At 35.1% G+C, this 19,407-nt stretch overlaps 4 protein-coding genes across 7 annotated transcripts; 3 read left to right on the top strand and 1 right to left on the bottom strand.

The window, feature by feature from the left end:
- Positions 1–470: 470 nt before the first annotated feature.
- Positions 471–4,582, top strand: LOC121206298 (extensin-2). The gene is made up of 3 exons (XM_041077172.1): positions 471–1,847; positions 2,475–4,090; positions 4,184–4,582. The coding sequence occupies exons 1-2, from the start codon at positions 584–586 to the stop codon at positions 4,052–4,054; spliced, it is 2,844 nt and encodes a 947-aa protein (XP_040933106.1). The 5' UTR covers positions 471–583; the 3' UTR covers positions 4,055–4,090; positions 4,184–4,582.
- Positions 4,583–6,061: 1,479 nt separating this feature from the next.
- On the top strand, positions 6,062–9,118 carry LOC121206297 (mitochondrial import inner membrane translocase subunit PAM16 like 2). Its single transcript, XM_041077171.1, has 4 exons — positions 6,062–6,298; positions 7,864–7,951; positions 8,375–8,508; positions 8,600–9,118. Exons 1-4 carry the CDS (start codon positions 6,296–6,298, stop codon positions 8,726–8,728), a joined length of 354 nt encoding a protein of 117 aa, XP_040933105.1. The 5' UTR covers positions 6,062–6,295; the 3' UTR covers positions 8,729–9,118.
- A 148-nt stretch (positions 9,119–9,266) lies between these two features.
- Positions 9,267–13,478, bottom strand: LOC121206296 (2,3-dimethylmalate lyase). Of its 2 annotated transcripts, none has more exons than XM_041077169.1 (9): positions 13,022–13,478; positions 12,158–12,369; positions 11,691–11,972; positions 11,331–11,453; positions 10,996–11,146; positions 10,481–10,698; positions 10,219–10,255; positions 9,971–10,130; positions 9,267–9,566 (listed from the first exon to the last, which is right to left on the bottom strand). In XM_041077169.1, the coding sequence occupies exons 1-8, from the start codon at positions 13,380–13,382 to the stop codon at positions 10,012–10,014; spliced, it is 1,503 nt and encodes a 500-aa protein (XP_040933103.1). In that variant the 5' UTR covers positions 13,383–13,478; the 3' UTR covers positions 9,267–9,566; positions 9,971–10,011. The 2 variants fall into 2 exon arrangements, with proteins under 2 accessions (XP_040933103.1, XP_040933104.1); XM_041077170.1 differs by having other exon boundaries at positions 10,481–10,578.
- A 1,604-nt stretch (positions 13,479–15,082) lies between these two features.
- On the top strand, positions 15,083–18,873 carry LOC121206295 (PTI1-like tyrosine-protein kinase 3). Of its 3 annotated transcripts, none has more exons than XM_041077167.1 (8): positions 15,083–15,331; positions 15,949–16,117; positions 16,625–16,875; positions 17,018–17,144; positions 17,260–17,533; positions 17,857–17,989; positions 18,145–18,231; positions 18,385–18,873. In XM_041077167.1, the coding sequence occupies exons 2-8, from the start codon at positions 16,024–16,026 to the stop codon at positions 18,514–18,516; spliced, it is 1,098 nt and encodes a 365-aa protein (XP_040933101.1). In that variant the 5' UTR covers positions 15,083–15,331; positions 15,949–16,023; the 3' UTR covers positions 18,517–18,873. The 3 variants fall into 3 exon arrangements, with proteins under 3 accessions (XP_040933101.1, XP_040933100.1, XP_040933102.1); XM_041077166.1 differs by lacking the exon at positions 15,083–15,331 and adding an exon at positions 15,415–15,680; XM_041077168.1 differs by lacking the exon at positions 15,083–15,331 and adding an exon at positions 15,415–15,680 and having other exon boundaries at positions 18,300–18,873.
- Positions 18,874–19,407: the final 534 nt, after the last annotated feature.

Raw genomic sequence — 19,407 nt, 5'->3', positions numbered from 1 at the left:
AAAAGGAGTGTTGAATTTTTCCATAATGTGAAGTAATAAAAGATTATATAAATATTATATTGAGAGAAGTCATTTGTTATTTTATTAATGTAGTTTTCAGAGAGGTTGGATGAGTGCGTTATAAAAATATAATAAAATATTTATTATATTTAAAAAAATTAATTTACCCTTATAAATTTGATTTTAATAATTTTTTTAATAATAGTGTAGTAAATATAAAAAAGATATTGATTTGAAAGATATTAAAGATAATAACATCTTAGACTAAATGAGTAGTTGGAAATAATATGTGGACTGCTCATAGTAGGAATCCTAAAATCATGAAGATCTAAATTTTATTTTTTTAAGAAGTCAGCTTATGAAAATAAAATAAAATAAAATCCATTGAATTAGTCTATTAGTGACAGCTCTTTATCAACAACTATTTTCAACTATATATACAGTTTTCATTTCATGCTGGCTTTAACCAAATCTTTCTCTCTTTCCCTTTCCCTTCCTTTTCCTTCCCTTACAAACAGGGAGAAGTAGTCTAGTAATCTACACCACATTGGCCACCGAGGGTGGTGTTTTTGAGTGACCATTAATGACTGCTTCTTGGGGCGACCCCGCCAGGGGTCGGTTTTGGTCCCAAATGTTGGTGGCTTTGGCTGTTGTTGTCGTTGCTGTTGCGAGTAATGTAGGTGCCGCGTCGGCTGATAGTTATGTATACTCTTCACCTCCTCCACCACCTTATGAGTATAAGTCACCTCCACCACCTTCTCCATCTCCCCCACCACCATACGTGTATAAATCTCCACCACCTCCTTCGCCTTCTCCACCACCACCTTATGTGTATAAGTCACCACCACCTCCACCGAAACATGAAGTACTGAACCCTCCATACCACTATAAATCTCCACCACCACCGTCTCCATCACCTCCTCCTCCATACTATTATAAGTCTCCTCCACCACCATCCCCGTCACCACCTCCTCTATACTACTACAAGTCTCCACCACCACCATCCCCATCACCACCTCCCCCGTACTACTACAAGTCTCCACCACCTCCGTCCCCATCCCCACCTCCTCCATATTACTATAAGTCTCCACCACCTCCGTCCCTGTCACCACCTCCTCCTTATTACTACAAATCCCCACCACCTCCATCTCCTTCCCCACCTCCTCCATACTACTACAAGTCCCCACCTCCTCCATCTCCATCTCCACTTCCTCCATATTACTACAAGTCTCCACCACAACCGTCCCCATCACCATCTCCTCCTTACTACTACAAATCCCCGCCACCTCCATCTCCTTCCCCACCACCACCTTACTACTACAAGTCCCCACCACCTCCAGTGAAGTCTCCCCCACCACCATACTACTATAAGTCTCCCCCTCCACCTTCTCCTTCACCACCCCCACCTTACTATTATAAGTCTCCACCACCACCATCACCATCTCCACCACCTACTTACTACTACAAATCTCCACCACCACCCTCACCATCTCCACCACCACCTTACTACTACAAGTCGCCACCACCTCCAGTGAAGTCTCCCCCACCACCATACTATTACAAGTCTCCCCCACCACCATCACCATCTCCACCACCTCCTTACTACTACAAGTCTCCACCACCACCTTCACCATCTCCTCCACCACCTTACTACTATAAATCTCCGCCACCTCCTCCACATTATGTCTCTCCACCATACTACTACAAATCTCCACCTCCTCCAACTCCATATCATCCCGCCCCTCACCCCCACCCACTCATAGTCAAGGTCGTTGGTAAAGTTTACTGCTACAGGTGCTATGACTGGAGCTATCCAGTAAAATCGCACAACAAGAAACATCTCAAAGGTACAATTTTCTCATACATTTCCAATTTTTAAATGTCCAACTTTGATTCATCTGTTAATATATATATTATTTTACATTTGCATGTAAATTAGCTTTCTTTTTTTTTTCTTTTAAATTTACTTGTAGATTTTCGCGAAACCCTGTCATATATCATGTGCTCTAGAAGTTAAAATTTTATATATTTAATATTTTAATTTAAACCATGTAAATATTGTAATAATTTTAAGGAATCAATATGTATATATATTTACCGAAATAAATTAAATTAAAAGAAAAAAAACTAAGGTTAAGCAAGAAAACAAAGTCCTTGTCTATTTATTTCTTTTGTAATTGTATTTAATTAAGCAATGACAAGCCTGCCTGTTAGATTAAATAATTAAGTGAAGAATTTTGAATGGAAATCTTATAATCAGATCATAATTTTCCTATTAAAATAATAAAACTTGGTTGATTTACCGTTTCTGTCATCCCATTTGGCAGGATATAGACACATGAAAAGCTAAATATGCTTGCTTTTTCGGTACATAAGAAAAATATAGTATATACATGGTACAGAATTTGGTTGACATTTCGCAACAAATTGATGCTAAATATGGTGATTGACTTTGATTATTTCACATGGAGCAGATGCTGTTGTGGAAGTGACTTGCAAGGTTGGAGAAAAGGAGATCACAGCTTACGGAAAAACCAAAATCAATGGAAAATTTAGCATCACAGTTGAAGGATTTAACTATGCCAAATATGGAGCTGAGGCATGCAAGGCCAAGCTCCATGCCCCACCCAAGGGTTCATCTTGCAACATTGCTACCAGTCTTCATGGGGGCAACAAGGGTGCCATGCTCACGGTGAAGTCCAAGGACAGGTATGAGTTTGTGCTCAAGGCTAAGCCATTTGCCTATGCTCCAAGGACCCCCAAGGAGTGTGAGAAGCCAAAGCCAAAGCCTACTCCAGCTCCTTACTATTATACCTCTCCACCACCACCATCGCCTACTTATGTTTACAAGTCACCACCTCCTCCACCATGCTATTATAAGTCCCCGCCACCACCAAGCCCCACTTATGTTTATAAGTCACCACCACCACCAAGCCCTACCTATGTTTACAAGTCACCACCACCTCCACCATACTACTACAAATCTCCACCTCCACCAGTCCACTCTCCACCCCCACCATATTATTACAAGTCTCCACCACTACCTTCTCCTTCACCACCTCCACCATATTATTACAAGTCTCCACCACCACCTTCTCCTTCACCACCTCCACCATACTACTACAAATCACCTCCACCTCCTTCACCATCTCCTCCACCGCCATACTACTACAAATCACCACCACCTCCAGTGAAGGCCCCTGCACCAACCTACCATTACAACTCCCCTCCTCCACCATCATCATCTCCTCCTCCTCCTTACTACTACAAATCCCCACCACCTCCATCTCCATCTCCATCTCCATCACCACCACCTCCATACTATTACAAATCCCCTCCTCCACCGTCGCCATCTCCACCTCCACCTTACTACTACAAGTCCCCACCACCACCAGTCCACTCTCCACCACCACCATACTACTACAAATCTCCACCACCACCAGTCCACTCTCCACCACCACCATACTATTACAAATCTCCACCACCACCAATTCATTCTCCTCCACCACCATACTACTACAAATCACCACCTCCTCCTTCTCCATCTCCTCCACCACCATACTATTACAAGTCCCCACCACCACCAGTCTATTCCCCTCCACCATCATACTATTACAAATCACCACCACCTCCAGTGAAGGTTCCAGCACCAGCTTACCACTACAACTCCCCTCCTCCACCATCACCATCACCACCGCCACCATACTACTACAAATCCCCACCTCCTCCAAGTCCATCGCCACCACCACCATACTACTACAAATCTCCTCCTCCCCCATCACCATCTCCTCCTCCTCCCTACTACTACAAATCTCCACCACCTCCATCTCCATCACCACCACCACCATACTACTACAAATCTCCACCTCCCCCATCACCTTCTCCACCACCACCAGTCCACTCTCCACCACCACCCTACTATTACAAGTCCCCACCTCCTCCATCCCCTTCACCCCCTCCCCCATACTACTATCACTCACCTCCCCCACCAGTGAAATCACCTCCACCTCCAGCCTATTTTTACGCTTCTCCTCCACCGCCAACTCACTATTGAGTCTAGAAATATCAACCACAAAATCGCAAGGTTCATGTAAGTAAAATTTTAGTCCAACCTATAGTTAACTAGTGATCATCTAACAATTAATTTAATATTCTAAATTTTTTGTTTAAATTAAAATTTCAGGTTCTAGTTTCTCAAAAAGAATAAAAAAAGGCACCAAGGAGAGAAAATTTGGTCATGAAAGATTTTCAAGTCCATTGAATAAGAGTTTGGACATTGCATTTGGGAGCTACGATTTCGATAGTCCAAGCCATATTGCTTCCAATTCTTTGGTGGCCATCTTACACATTCTCTTAATTTGTTCAAGTGGCTGGGGAAGAAAGCTTGATTGGAAACTTTCCTAGTGGCTGTTTAATTATCGTTCAATAACATCTATAATTATATTGGTTTTCACCTAATTTAATTGTGCACTTTCTGTGTAAGCGTTTCTATTTATTGTGGGCATGCATTTGTGATTTTGTGAGACTTTCTTGTACTATTTGCACCCGAATTGTTAGCTAATAAAAGAATTTTTTCATAAAATATATAGAATAAATCTTAAATTTAAATATTAATGGTACGATGAAATTAATATTGTATATTTCATTTTTTCAGTATTATCCGTCGTAATTTAAACTTCAATAAAATAATTTTTAATTATTTAATGACAAATAATTTGCATTTCTCATATTGAAAATTTAAATGTCTCTTATCAAACTCCTAATAAAATAACATATATTTTCAACTTTTTTTTGACTTTTTTCAACACTTAAAGTTATGAAAAAGGGAAAAAAAGTTATGAAAAAGGGAAAAAAAGAAGAATAAAATATCATATGAAAGTGAAATGAGAAAGCAAGTCTATTGCACATATGGCAAACTTGAAGCTATTTCATATGCCTTAATTATGCTTTTAGCCAGTAATTTATACCTTACCCCACTTATACTAAAATGATTTTATATACACTTATAATTTTTAATATAATTAACAATTCAATCCTTGAATTTTTCTATTTTTTTCCTTTTGCACTATTAATTCACAGGCGCGCGGCTCACATAATTGATGAGGACCAGGATGAAAAAAACATGGTCAAAGAAAAGATCAATACTCTTTTGTCACTTGTATTTTTATTTGAAAGATCCAATTACATTAAGATGGATTATGATTGTGCATTCATGCATGAAATAGCCAAATGGCAAAAAGAAATAGCTAGCTACAGCTGTAGCTACTTGTAGGTCGTAAAGAAATTTGTGAGAATCTCTCTGCGGCAAAACGTCAAACACGTCACTGGTTACGACTTCTTTTTCCTTTTTAGTTTTAAGAGGTAACTGAACTTCGGGGTTTTGAGCCAACACTTGAATCAGACCTCCATCATTGATCACCGATATAAGACAAACCATTAAAGTGAGTAGTCACCTCGATGCAAAGAATCTTTTTCGTAGACTCGCTGAAAACAATTATTATCGACATAGCAAAAAGCTTAGTTATCAACCTCGAGCAAAACCACAACCCAACAAATGATCAAGCATAAAATCGTTATGGTAAGTCGAATGGCTCCGCTGGGGAACTAAATCAATTTATTTGGTTGTTGCTTTAAGGAAATAACTCATGACCAGTTTAGTGCACAAAACAACATTTGAAAAAGTATGCCTTGATTTACATATGCACATATCATGGGACTAAATATATAATTTGACCTAATGGATTTAACTACTACTGTTTGAATCAAGACTGAAATTTTATAATTCAAAATGTCGTAGACTAAAGTTGACCGATTGGAGTATAGGGACTAAACATGCAACATACATATAGTATTAGGACTAATAGCAAAATTTGACCTTTTGCATTCTTTTGTATCTATAATTTTGGGCTTTATTGGGCCGGAATGTCATTATTGGATTCCTTTTTTTCCTAAATTGCCTTTAAGCTCAAATATTTTTTGGGTTTATTTCCTAACTATGAGTACAAGATAGCCCAAAAGTATTTTGGACTTTTTCTTTAAAGAAAATTGGAAATTTCCTATTGTCATTGGAGATCTTAAATTTTTGAAGTCTCATAATTTTGCTTCTTCTCCAATCAATATATATATAACGCTGCTCAAAAACAATATTTCTCATTTTCCTTCATTTTCTCGAACTCTCTCACCTCTGTATTCATTTTAGAAATTGTTTCAATCAAATTTTTAATTTTATCTTTTGGGTTAGCAAGAAACGTGTTCTGTCATCGTAATCATTAATCGAATCGAATTTTGATCCGCCATGGTACGTTTTCTGTTTAACCTTCTCTAGTTTTGTTTCTCAATTCAATTGCATGAATTTTTTATTTATTACGATTAGTTTTAAATTAAATTAGAATAAGCTGGGGGATAGTAATTAAATGAAAAAGTAATAAAAAAAAAACTTTCTAAATGCTAATATGGATGGTTTAGGTGGCTTGTGAAGTTTTTAGGTAATTTAGGTTTTGGTAATCGGCATCCATATATTGGTTAATATTTTAACAACCTTTAGACATAATGTTTCAAATTTTAGGTTAACTTGATCTGGTTCAACTTTTTACTATCTTTTAGGATCAATATAAAGTTGGTTTTTTTTTTGCAAGCAGCTAATGTAATTTGAAAAGGTTTTGATTCTTATTCTTGGTGGACCTAAAATTTGAATCCTTTGGTGAAGTTGGTTTAAGTTGCGTCATGGTTCAACACCTCTATCTCTTAATCTTTTTTCTTAATATTGATATTATAGGGCTTGATTGCTTCTATTACAAGAGTTTATTGTAGATTTTTCATTTATCGAATCTTGGTTTCTTGAGCATATTTTGGTTGTGATAGATTGGAGGGAAATGAACCTAAATTCATATTGATTTTAATGTTAAGACCTAAGAATGTAAATTGTATATCAATTCTAGAACGAGTCTTGCTAATGATTGTAACTTTATGTTTCTTTAGCTAATTTTTTGGTTGTGATAGATGTGAGGAAATTAATCTAAACTTGCATATTTAATTCTATTCTTCATATAGGTTTTGATGTTAAATGCGTCTAGTTACTTAGGCCTTGTGCGGTGCCTTGTTTTTCCGAAACAGCAATTTGAGCATTAAAGTCCATAACTTTTAGAATGACCATGATAATATCATTGTTGTACCGAGATTAAAAATAAGTGGCCAATGACCATGCTATACAAGTTCATTCCTAGTTATGTTAATTTTGACATTATAAGCCATCGAGTAAGATGAGGACCTTTTAGTATAATGTCAAGATATTCATTCCAACTCTGTTGCGTCTACTCTTCTTTTTCCTTGAAGTACCCATGTCCAACTTATTCACGGAAATTGGTAGTATGGCCCTCCAAGCATTTTCCAAATTCATGGAAAAAATTGAACATGCTTGTGTGGGACACGTGCCCAAATCTGACACCTCACTCTCACGTTTGAGTAACATGGCATTCCAAGCCAGGATGTCTTAAGTGATTTTCTTTTCAATTCTTTGGCCCTAATAATTATAGAACATATTGATTGATGGTAAAAAGTGATTCTTTTAATACCTTAGATTTAACCATGAAATGCAACTTTAAATTATAGAATCACTTCTAGGTAACATTGAACTGTTTGCAGTCAGCTTTGTTGAGCTGCCTTCGTTGCCTTTTTGTTCTGATTCCAATTTCCAGAATTCCCAGATTTGAAATAGTGTCCTCTTTCTGATAAGGATATAGATCAGAGAGATTGTAGCTATGGATGACTGTAAAATTCTTATATATATATATTTTCTCATTATACTCTTTTGCTTTATTAATATTATCACTCTTTTTTCTCTTATCCATATATCCTTTTTTGTAGGCTGCAAAGATTCTTGCCAACTTAATCGTAATGGGCTCGGGTATTTTGGCTCGTGCAGTTGTTCAGGCATACCGGCAAGCACTTGCAAGTTAGTTCATTATTTCACTACTGTTATATTGTGTTTCTACTTTACTTGAAAAGTAGACTTGTTTTTATAGATTGTTACGAAGATATTATCTTAAAAATAGTACAGTTGTCTGCTATAATCATTGTGGCAGACGCTGCTTATTGGGATATTTTCATAATGAACTAAATCAAATCTTATTCTCGTTTTCGACATACACTGATATATATATACACATACATGCATATGTTGTTTGCTAATGAGTGTATATACCCACTTTTTCTTATCAAAAAAAAATATATGCCCAACAACAGCATTCTTTTGTAATAAGATGTGCTTAGGCTTTAGCTATAACCATGAGCAATAATGAGATGATTAGTAATATTTTTATAGTGGTGTGTGTTTGCTTCATATGTATCAATCTTCTGAACAGTAAGTGCATCGCAGATGCTGCCAAATCCGGTGTTACTCATGAGACACTACAAAATGCTGCCCGTAGAGCTGGCAAAGTCATGACAGAGCAAGAAGCGAGGCAGATACTTGGTGTAAGCGAGGATACTGCTTGGGAGGAGATAATGAAGGTTAGTATTTCATGTATCATTTTTTCTTTCCCCTCTTCTGTTGCTTTCATCTTGAATAACCTTTAAAACTTCTCCTGTTACTTTATTGCAGAAATATGATGTCTTATTCGAGAAGAACGCAAAGGTCGAGAGCTTCTACCTTCAGTCAAAGGTTCATAGGGCTAAAGAGTGCTTAGAAGCCATCTATCGAGCCAAAGGAGAAGGCACTCCTCCTAGTTGAGGATTGAGGATTTGTCCAGGTTTGCTCATTTCACATACAGATGCCCGCTTGTGGACTAATTCTTGTCCTACGAAAATGGTTTCAAAGATTTAAATCATATGCACAGCCCATCCTGCTCCTCCCATTCCTGGGTTCAAACTTCAAACACTGATTCATTCAAATTTTGTGTCCTTGATGTTAAATTAGTTGAGTGGTTGCAAATAATAACTAAGGTTTTCATAAACCGTCGTGCTCATTGTTAATTAAATACACAGTAGATTAGTTGAAACTTGAGGCACTGATAAAAAGTATGTAAGAAACTTCATGTAAAGATACCAAGAGCTTGAATTTGATTAAATATTCATGTATTTTTCTTCAATAATTTCAATTATGAAGTAGACTTGTTCATTATTTATTTTTAAATAATATTGTTGGTCGATTTGGATTGGCTCCAATTATCCAGGAAAATATTAGATTTTCTTTATTTTTATATTTTCATAAGTTGAATTGTAGCTTAACAGGAGTTGAAATGATTAAATTCAAACTTTAAACTACTAAATTGCATAAACCAATTGTATTAAAATTTTGGGCTCATAAAAAAATGGAATCGTTAATGAGAACCAATTTGCATCAAACTTAAGTGTACTTTACATCATTGGATACCATAAGATGTTCTTATAACTTGCATGCCTTTTATTTTGATGTTATAAAGAAACTATGGTTTGATCAGTTTGTATTTGTTCCTAAAGTATTTTCGAAAACTTGATGATTCTAAGGAAGGCTTTAAACTATGGTGCGAATCTACTAGTTTTCTGCTCGCCACCTCTGCGATCCCATCCGCATTTCTCCCAAAAACTACCTGCGAAAGAAGTTGAAGTGTCAATAGCAAATATGGAAACAGTTTGAATTCGAGTCTTAAACTTGTTGATTCGGCTCACTTTTTGAGACATTAAGCATAAAGAGAACATAACTCTATCTGGGCTTGGAGCTATGTTACTCGGATTCGGATCAAACATGAGTACTCGAATCAAACACTCACATCTTATGTTTAGTTTTCTTTATTATTTTTCTACCATTTTATATTGGCATTCCCAGCCTACACCTGCAGCCTCAGCAGAGCAAAGATCAGACGAAGTTCCGACTAAGAAATAACACTTATTGATTTCCGGCCTAGCGATCCATTGTTGAAAGGTTTGGTTAACAATTAATACTTCTCTATCTCAGGCCTAACAAACCATTAAAGCAAATAAGGTTAGAAGGTACCTTCGAGTTTGGACTCCTGAAGGCTTGATCACAATCGGGTTTCACTCAAGAAAGACTTGAATTCGATCACCCATTGTGTCGTTAAAATCCAACAATACCTTCCCCCCTACTTCCTCAGCAGCATCGTCCAACAATGCCTTGAGGTTTACACCACCCAAAGCTGTCGAGAAAAGAAATCAAGCCCTTACCCTTAATCTTTTCAAGAAAACTTTGTCATGGTGAATTTACATCGTTAAACAAAAATATACCTGGAACGATATTTGTGATTCCTTCCAAAAACCCAGCCTGGGGAAAAACAGAAAAAGGTAACAAGAAAAAGGCTTTCATCATTTTGATAAAAAGACATTTTTCGAAAAAAAAAAGGAGACTAAAGAATATCAACTATATCTATGTTCTTCAAACTCTGGTCGGACTTTGATATGCATCCAACACAAGTATGCGCATTTTCAGTTAACAGATGGATACGCTAACTAAATAATAAGGCATCTTTGCTCAAAGCAGAAGACTTACTGGAACTCTAACATCAAGTTTCTCAAATCCATCTCTTCCAGTAATCTTGATTCTCAATGTCCGAGACCAGATTCCAGAAAAAGGATCCCTTGAACCATCTGCACCATATTTAGTGTATACATCAGGAGTTATCACCTCAACAACTGGATCTTGAGGACTTTGACCTCTTTGTTCCGAGTCATCTCGAACCCTTTGTATACTGTACGCATTACTGCCCTCTGAACATAAACCATGTTTATTGGATTAGGAAGACACGGCAACAATATTCATTAATTTGGGAGTCCAAATTGGCGATACCATACAACTCATACCAACAAAGAAGGTAGGACAAATACAAAAGGTCTGACATCCTATCATGGTTTTAGGGGTACAACTGACCAAAGACCCTCCAAAATCCAAATACATTTAAGAAACATCGAAAAAAATTGAAAATGCCCATGTCGGGCAGACATCCCTTATCGAACACTCACACTAAGTCATGGTAATATAGGTTTTAAGTACTAAATCCCACCCACCTCTGTCAGCATATAGTTGATACTTGCTGGTAGCATATCTTTTTTCTTCTTCATAGTAACTATTGAAACCTAAGATTTCCTTGATTTCTTCAAAGGATGGCATGCTTCCTGGAGGTGGAATACGACCACCTTTGAGAGCAGTCAGTGAATCCTGCAAATTTTGTAGAAGTTGGCCTTTGAGAAGCGACATTGTATTAACAATTAAATTGTGACTAAATATCCGTATCGTGGGAATCACAAGAAATTAGAACTTTTGTATCGTAGATGTAAGACTACGGATATTACACAAGATTAAGTGAGCCTTCGTAGACATGAATCAAGTGAAGATACATAACCTGCATTGCTCGGATGGATACCCCGATCAAGGAAAGCGGATATGCCACAAGTTTATATCCAATTTCTTCAAGTTCAAGCGGTGTTAGTATTGGTGTTTTCCCCCCACCTTCAAGCATATTAGCCTACTTACAAGCGTAGTTCAAGTGCATGTTAAATACAAGCAATTGTCATATAGAAGTCCCATGCTACAGACAAATACCAAGAAAATTCATATCGAAAAGCCAATAGAGATGTTAAATTTTCAAACATTTAAGCAACAAGAGAAAGCTACTGGCATAGCACTGAATAAGCATTACGTTCCCTCGGCATCCAATTTATCATGCAATAAATCTATAATGCAAATGATGCTTATACTATACCATTTTTGGAACTAATGGAGAAACTTCACAGAAAGCTTTCATCTCTTCTTTAGAAGCTAGTGCATCAATAAAAAGGACATCTGCTCCGGCATCAGCAAAAGCTCTTGATCTCCAGAGTGACTCCTCTAAAGACAGTGCTTGACGAGAATCTGTTCGTGCCACAATAACAACGTCGGAACCACTCTCTTTGCGAGCGTCAACTGCTGCTTTAATTCTCATGACAGCTTCCTCTCTGGAAACCACCTTCCGGCCTTGTGTATGTCCACAAGCTTTTGGGGACACCTAACAGTGAAGTTTGATAAAAATCCGAGCCTCAAAATATGAACAAAACCAAATAAGCAATTCAAAGACTAAAAAGAAACTGCTTAGAATACCATAACATTGTTTACGGCAGTACAGTGTTTGTGTAATGTCAATACAGCAACAAAAAAACTTCAAAAAATGACTTTTTTATTCAGAACATGAACCTGATCTTCAAGAATGATCCCGGCAAAGCCGGCTATTATATATCCTTTAACAGTTCTCTTCACATTCATCGCATTTCCGTATCCATTGTCACCATCTCCGATGACAGGAATTGATACAGCCTGAGTAATTTGTTGCCCCTGATCCACCATTTCTCCATAAGAAATAAATCCAGTGTCTGGTAGTCCCAGGCGAGCGGCAGAAATGGAAAATCCTAATGATGACAGCAAAGGACGTTATTATGCATACCATCTCAAAACAGTTCAGCAATGGGATAGCAAAAATCGTTTAAACTAATACATTTCAGATTTTGATATTGGAAATGCATCAAACTTATATAAGAAATAGTGTTGTAAAATGAAAAGGCAACATGTAGGAAGAATAGAAAGACCAAAACTGTAGTAATCACAAACTTTTGACTGTATAAAACCTTATGAATTCATATATGGTCCAAGTCCAATGAAACTAACATCTGGATTCATAAGTAAAACAAAATGCCTTGGATGAAGAAACAATCAGCATCAATGAAATGATCAGTTAGCACAAACTACTGACAAATTCACAGAAGATTGCATTTGTCACTTTAGAAAATTGTAATGGAACAACAATAACAGATTAAAAGGGGGAAAATCCAATTTTAAAGAACCATTCAACCATAGAAACTCAATACAAAGAACAAGTCTTGGGATTATCAACTCAAAGCAAAACTTGCAAGGACCATCAAAATTCGAAGAAACCCAAATCACAAACAAACAGAAAAATTGAAGCTTTTAGATCCAACAAGTCCAACTGAAGAAAACCCACATCTTGAAATTCCTAAATCGATGAAAAAAAATGGAAAAGAAAGCAAAGGAAAGAGAAGGTACCACTGGTGAAACAATACTGAAAGCCAGCTCTTTCAACAAGCTTAGCACTGAGACCATCGAAACAAGCAGGGCCTTGGTGAGCACCAGGCGATTCCAGAATCTGTCTAAGTGCCTTTGCAGGTGTATTCCTCTCACCTAAACAACCAGTGATGGGTTGGAATCGCTTAGGAGTGGTAAACAAAGTGTGAGTCTTTGGCCTTCTTGTGTGGGTATTGATGGGAGATGGAAATGAGCCATTTTTGAAATTAGAAACAAGGAAAGAGTGAGATTGTGAGAAAGGGTGGTTGAAAACAGAGAGAGCTTGATCTCTGGTAGCCACAAATGATGATGATGGGTTCATGCTTTGAAGGTTGAAGTTCATTAAACTCTGTCACACTCTCTTTGCTTGTTTTTGGTGACCCTACTTTTAAGTTTTGGTGATGAAAATTTGAAAAGGCCGTTTAGAGTCAAGAAATTTTCATTACCAAAAATAATAATTTTTTATGACTATTTGAGTATTGGCCTACTTGGCAAAATATTGGTTTAATAAATTTTATTTTATATATTTAGTTAATTTAGATATAAACGATGACACTTTAAAAATTGATTTGCTATAATAAATTATATTATTTTAAATTATTTTAAATTTTTTATTTCTTTATAAAAATTAATAAAAATATATAGGATTAGGATTAATGTCATTTATACCAATAAAATATTAACCTAACTAATAAATTAAAATTTTATTTTAATATAATATACACATTTTAATTTTATCGTGCATTCATTATTACATAATATTGATAATATTATTGATCAAATACTAATTTAAGATTGATAACAACATCATAATAAATAATTATAATGCATTTAAGTATTCACAGTATGATATATTTGCATGTTTAAATTTTATTTTACTCATAATTTTATTTATTTTTTATTTTAATATTGTACATATATTTCGGGTGTTATTATTAATTTGTTTGAATAAATTTTATTATTTATTATAACATCTTATACTTTCGACAGATATACGTGTATTTTAGAATTTTTAATACTATTTAACTGAATAATAAATATTAAATTTAATTATTTTTTCAACTCATATTCCCTTAGCCGAAACAAGTCGATGACATTAATAAATAATATTAGACTATGACATAATTTAGATAAAAATATAATAAATTTATAAAAGATATAAAAAAATGAGATTTTAGTTATTTAAGGAGGGTTTGGATGGACAGTGGGTGCAGAGCGATGTGTTTAACTTATTTTTTTGTCTCACTTGATAGTATTGTTATAGTATTTAATTTTACCGCCATTATTATTTTAGAACTAACCGCAAGTAAATACACCGCCTATCTAAATCTACTATTAGTTAAAATGACTGAAGATGGACACTGATTTAAATCTCATCTATAATTAAAATATTAAAAAATTCTTTAAAATATTTATTTATTGCTTTAATAATTATAGAAAATTTTATATAAAAACATGAAAACACCCGAAATTTATTATTTTATAAAAATAATAATTTTAATAATTAAACTGTAATCTAGTTATGGTAGATAATTTTTTTTAATAATTTTATTACATCTTCTTATTAGAACTCAAGTCCTCAAGGGCGTAGTTACGAGGGCTAGTAACGGTCTCAACATCTTAAAATAAAAAAATTTAAAATATTTAAAATTTAAAATTAATAAATATAAAATTACATTTTAACCCTTAAAAATTATAAAAAATTAATTTTATCTTTTAAAACTTACAAAAATATAAATTATTAAAATAATAAAATTATATTTTTATTACTGTAAAAATTTACAAATTAATTTCAATCTCACTAAACAAAAATGTTGTTATCATTCTCTTGCATCGGCAAGAATGCGTATGCAACTCAATCCGCTATAATAGATACATTTTTAATTCCTTTATATAATTAAAGAAACTCTACTTACATTAAATAATAATCCTAATTTAAATTTATAAATATATTTTAATGAAAAAAACCATCCCCAATGAGAGGAATATTTCCTTTTTTCCTTTTTTAATATTAGTTTTATCTTTGTCCCCACGTTGCCTCTCTTGTCACATTTTATGTTTTCTTTTTCATTTTCCCTTTCAAATTCAAGAGCTAAAAAAGAAAAACCCTTCAAAAATCATCAAGACTCTTGCCAATTTCTGTTACTCTGTACATCTCTCTGTCTCTGTTTCTTACTAAATCCTTCTTCACAAAATCGAAAAAATAGAAAAAGAAAAAACTAACAACAAATTCTAGAACAGAAGGAGTGCTGATTTTTCAACAATTAAAAAGTTAGAGAGAAGAAAAGCCAGGTATTATTATAGTAGAAATCCATTTTTTGTTTTTCAAATTTTCATCTATTTTAATCCTTTTCTTTCGGTTTTGAATCTGCTGTTCTTTCCGTGTGCTTATCTGTCTCTGCTGTTTTCTTCGACTATAATTATTACCCTTTTCATTCCTCGTTTTTGTCAACTAAAAGTTCAAGAATTTCGTTTATCTTTTGAGTCTTTGATTTCTTTTTTGAATTCTCATTGACCCATTTTAGACTGTGGGCTTAATATTTCTGGGTTTTCATTTAATTTTTTATTTGTTTGTGTTTTGATATTTAATTTCTCTGTTATTTGCCTAATGGAAGATAGGTACCAGAGGCAAGGACTGATGGTAATGCTTAATGGTTTTTTTTTTCTTTAGTTTATATGAATTTGAATGTTAAAGATGTAAATTTGATTGAAAATCCACCTCATGTTGAACCTCTTTTAGTGTTTTTTTCTTAATTGTATGTTTTTAATTTAAGTATGTTGTTTACTGACATTGGAACTTTAGTCTTACAATGTTGGATTCTTCGTATATATTTGTTTCATTTAGCATAATTTAATTTAAGTCTACACTGTTAATGGGACCATGAATGAGTTCGTAAAACATTATGCAGGGACAGGCACCTCCTCCTGGCTACTTTGTTCGACTAGAAAATTCCGACAATTTGTATTTGAAGAAACGAACAAGAATGCGTCGATGGCTTTGCTGTTCGTGTCTGGTTGAGGATACTTACCAATCACATGAAAATGAGCACTTGAGGAGCCCCAACTATAATACAGAAGGTATGCTTTGATTCTAACTTGATTTGGTAATTCTAATTTTCTGTTCATTTAATTTTCATGATGGAAACTTTTGAATTCTAGTCCTTCTTGAGCATGTATTAGGCTTTATGTTTGTTTTTTGCATAGCCTGTGCTCTTAGGAGGGAAAGGCACGAGAGAAAAATAACTTCTGAAATATTTCTCTTATTATTTGAATTTGGAAAATAATTACCTTTGTGCGTGTTGGGGAGGGAGGGATTTGGCTTTTACTTGCTAATATAAGAAGACTATTTTGGGTTGTCTTTCTTTTTCAGTTTAAATCTTAGTGTTGGAATAAAACTTAAGACGTATGGCATATACTGTGTGATATTCTAATGTTGATATTTAAAATATGAGTGTCTCTGACAAAGGTTCTTTACTAAAAATTTTCTTATTAATGCTCAGTTATTCAATTATTATCTTTTTTGGTCCCTTTTGCATGCTTGTTTTCTTTCTATAATTTGTCATTGATGATGTTATGTGCTTTCAGGGAATCAAAAGAACTCAAAGGCGGCAGCCCCTCCCAAGGCCGAAGTGCAAAAATCAGCACCACCTATCGAAGTGCCTGCATTATCATTGGAAGAATTGAAAGAAAAGACTGACAATTTCGGATCAAAGGCTTTGATTGGTGAGGGTTCATATGGAAGAGTTTATTATGCAAACTTGGACAATGGAAAAGCTGTTGCTGTGAAAAAGCTTGACTCCTCCGATGCTGAATCAAATGTCGAGTTTTTGACCCAGGTGTGTGAGCAATTTGACAGAACGGTCTTTTCCAATTATATTTTTGTAATTTTTATTGATAATGCAAATTTATGTTGCGACAGTGTCATGTGCTTCCCCTTTTTTTCATAGCACTTCAACTTTACAATTTTTCTTTGTTTAGGTTTCAATGGTTTCAGGATTAAAGCATGACAATTTTGTCGAGTTGCAAGGTTACTGTGTTGAAGGAAATCTCCGCGTGCTTGCATATGAGTTTGCTACAATGGGATCACTACATGACGTATTGCATGGTTTGTGAAGTCATCATATTTGCATTATTAGTTCCTGAAAGAGATTTTTCAGGCAATATCTTGTCATACAAAATAGACACGATTTGGTTGACTTCTTTCTTTTTGGCGACTCTAGGAAGGAAGGGAGTTCAAGGGGCACAACCAGGTCCCGTGCTTGACTGGATGCAACGGGTAAGAATTGCAGTTGATGCAGCAAGGGGCTTGGAATACTTGCATGAGAAGGTTCAATCCTCTATTATACACCGAGATATCAGATCTAGCAATGTCCTTCTCTTTGAAGATTTCAAAGCGAAAATTGCCGATTTTAACCTCTCAAACCAGTCTCCTGACATGGCTGCTCGTCTTCATTCTACTCGAGTTTTGGGGACCTTTGGCTATCATGCTCCAGAGTATGCTTTCTAAGCTCTTTTTATGTTATCCTTTTCTATGAACCAACCAGTGATTATCTTCTTGCATGTGGCTGATTATGTTTGATTCCATTCTCGGAAAACATCTAGGAAATCATGCACAAGTTTCCCCAAATGGTACCCCACTATTTAGGCTTTCTATGTTCTTTCCTGCCTCTTTTGTAATAGATAGGCAGGCATCTACAGTTCGATAGCTGTATGTAAATAATTACAGGCTTGAATTCGCAGAAGTGTGTAATTTTTTCTGAATGTGTTGCACATATAATGTATGATTTTAATGAATTATGGCTCCAATTCTTTTCCAGGTATGCAATGACTGGACAGTTGACACAGAAGAGTGATGTCTACAGTTTTGGGGTTGTCCTTCTAGAGCTTTTGACCGGGAGGAAACCTGTCGACCACACAATGCCGCGTGGACAGCAAAGTCTCGTTACCTGGGTGAGCTGATACTTTCTTCTTTCTGTCAATCATCTTCCTTTTCTTTATCTAGACTAGAATGAGTGGCACGTTTTTGTTTCATTTATATAGTGCTTGGTCTTTCCAATTCGCTTTAAATTTGACTAATTCACCAGCATTTCTTTATCTCTATTTAGGCTACTCCAAGACTGAGTGAAGATAAAGTTAAACAATGTGTAGATCCAAAACTGAAGGGAGAGTATCCTCCTAAAGGAGTTGCCAAGGTGCGTCTCTCCTCCCGTGTCTGCTTAACTTGCAATAGTTTAATTTTGTAACTTAAATATGTTTCCAGGTTTTTGGTGTTTGAACACCGGAAGACATGTAACAGCCACACTGAACTAGCTGTTAACTGTTTACGTTACATTTTGTTGCTGCAGTTGGCAGCTGTGGCAGCATTATGCGTGCAATACGAAGCTGAGTTCCGCCCCAACATGAGCATTGTTGTTAAGGCTCTCCAACCACTATTGAAGGCTCCTGCTCCAGCACCAGCACCAGCACCCGAGTCTTAAAACTCAGATGAGCCCGGTTTCTTCACCTTTTATCGAAATTCCAGTAACCTATACACAGTTTTTAGTATCCTTGGTCTGCGGATTTCATCAGATCACTAAATATTTTATTCGTATTTCTTTCCAACTTTTCAAATACGACATTGACGTGTAGGGTTGAGTTCGACTGTCGCTAGTTTCCGGACCCCTGATGCTGAAGTTTTTCGAGTTGAATGAGGGATTTGGGTTGTATGGCGAATATAAATGTTACATGAGTATAGTTTGCTTGGATTTTGTGCTTTTGTGATGTTTAAGTTAATACATATGTAAATCTTTTATGTAAAAATGTTTGATTTTGTGAGTTGGATTACATGTCTGATATATTTGGCTCAACCATTCTTTAAGGTTAATTAATATTATTCATAGTAATAAGATTGTTTAAATCAATATTTGATAACTTCAATCCAAAATGAATAATTCTGATATAAATATAAGAAAATTAATTGAAAACATGAAAAATAATAATAATAAAACTAGGCTTAGGCCACTAAAGACTCGACTCTTTATATAAAAAGGGTTGTTTTGTTTGAATTCTAAGGGTTGTTTTGTTTGAATTCTTCTTCAAATTTAATATTTTTTATTTAAATTCTTTAAAATTAATTTAAAAAATATTAATCATCAAATTATAACTTTTTTATGACTCGAAATGTAAATTAGCCTAGAATAATGGAAAATTTCGTAAGACAAATCAGGCTTATCATCCTTACCTAGGCCAACATTAAATTTTTACTTTCACAAAAAGTTAAAAAATAAATTGATTTTACATCCATGTAACCTAGATTTCTTAATTTAATATATATAGAAGCATCAGATTTATTTGTAAATGTCATACTAATAGGTTCAGAGGTTATTTAA

This window comes from Gossypium hirsutum, chromosome A09 (genome assembly GCF_007990345.1).
Source record: "Gossypium hirsutum isolate 1008001.06 chromosome A09, Gossypium_hirsutum_v2.1, whole genome shotgun sequence".
Taxonomy (NCBI): domain Eukaryota; kingdom Viridiplantae; phylum Streptophyta; class Magnoliopsida; order Malvales; family Malvaceae; genus Gossypium; species Gossypium hirsutum.
This window is presented reverse-complemented; position numbering and strand designations above follow the sequence as displayed.

Excerpts from the sequence above, each read along its gene's own strand:
- LOC121206296 (XM_041077169.1), bottom strand. The coding sequence starts at position 13,382 with ATGAACTTCAACCTTCAAAGCATGAACCCATCATCATCATTTGTGGCT. Across the intron at positions 11,147-11,330 it reads TATCCATCCGAGCAATGCAG|GATTCACTGACTGCTCTCAA; the intron begins GTTATGTATCTT and ends CAAAATTTGCAG. Across the intron at positions 10,256-10,480 it reads AACTTGATGTTAGAGTTCCA|GCTGGGTTTTTGGAAGGAAT; the intron begins GTAAGTCTTCTG and ends GTTTTTCCCCAG.
- LOC121206295 (XM_041077166.1), top strand. The coding sequence starts at position 15,648 with ATGGAAGATAGGTACCAGAGGCAAGGACTGATG. Across the intron at positions 15,681-15,948 it reads ACCAGAGGCAAGGACTGATG|GGACAGGCACCTCCTCCTGG; the intron begins GTAATGCTTAAT and ends AACATTATGCAG. Across the intron at positions 16,876-17,017 it reads ATGTCGAGTTTTTGACCCAG|GTTTCAATGGTTTCAGGATT; the intron begins GTGTGTGAGCAA and ends TTCTTTGTTTAG.
- LOC121206297 (XM_041077171.1), top strand. Across the intron at positions 7,952-8,374 it reads ATACCGGCAAGCACTTGCAA|ATGCTGCCAAATCCGGTGTT; the intron begins GTTAGTTCATTA and ends AGTGCATCGCAG. Across the intron at positions 8,509-8,599 it reads CTTGGGAGGAGATAATGAAG|AAATATGATGTCTTATTCGA; the intron begins GTTAGTATTTCA and ends ACTTTATTGCAG.
- LOC121206298 (XM_041077172.1), top strand. The coding sequence starts at position 584 with ATGACTGCTTCTTGGGGCGACCCCGCCAGGGGTCGGTTTTGGTCCCAA. Across the intron at positions 1,848-2,474 it reads CAACAAGAAACATCTCAAAG|ATGCTGTTGTGGAAGTGACT; the intron begins GTACAATTTTCT and ends CACATGGAGCAG.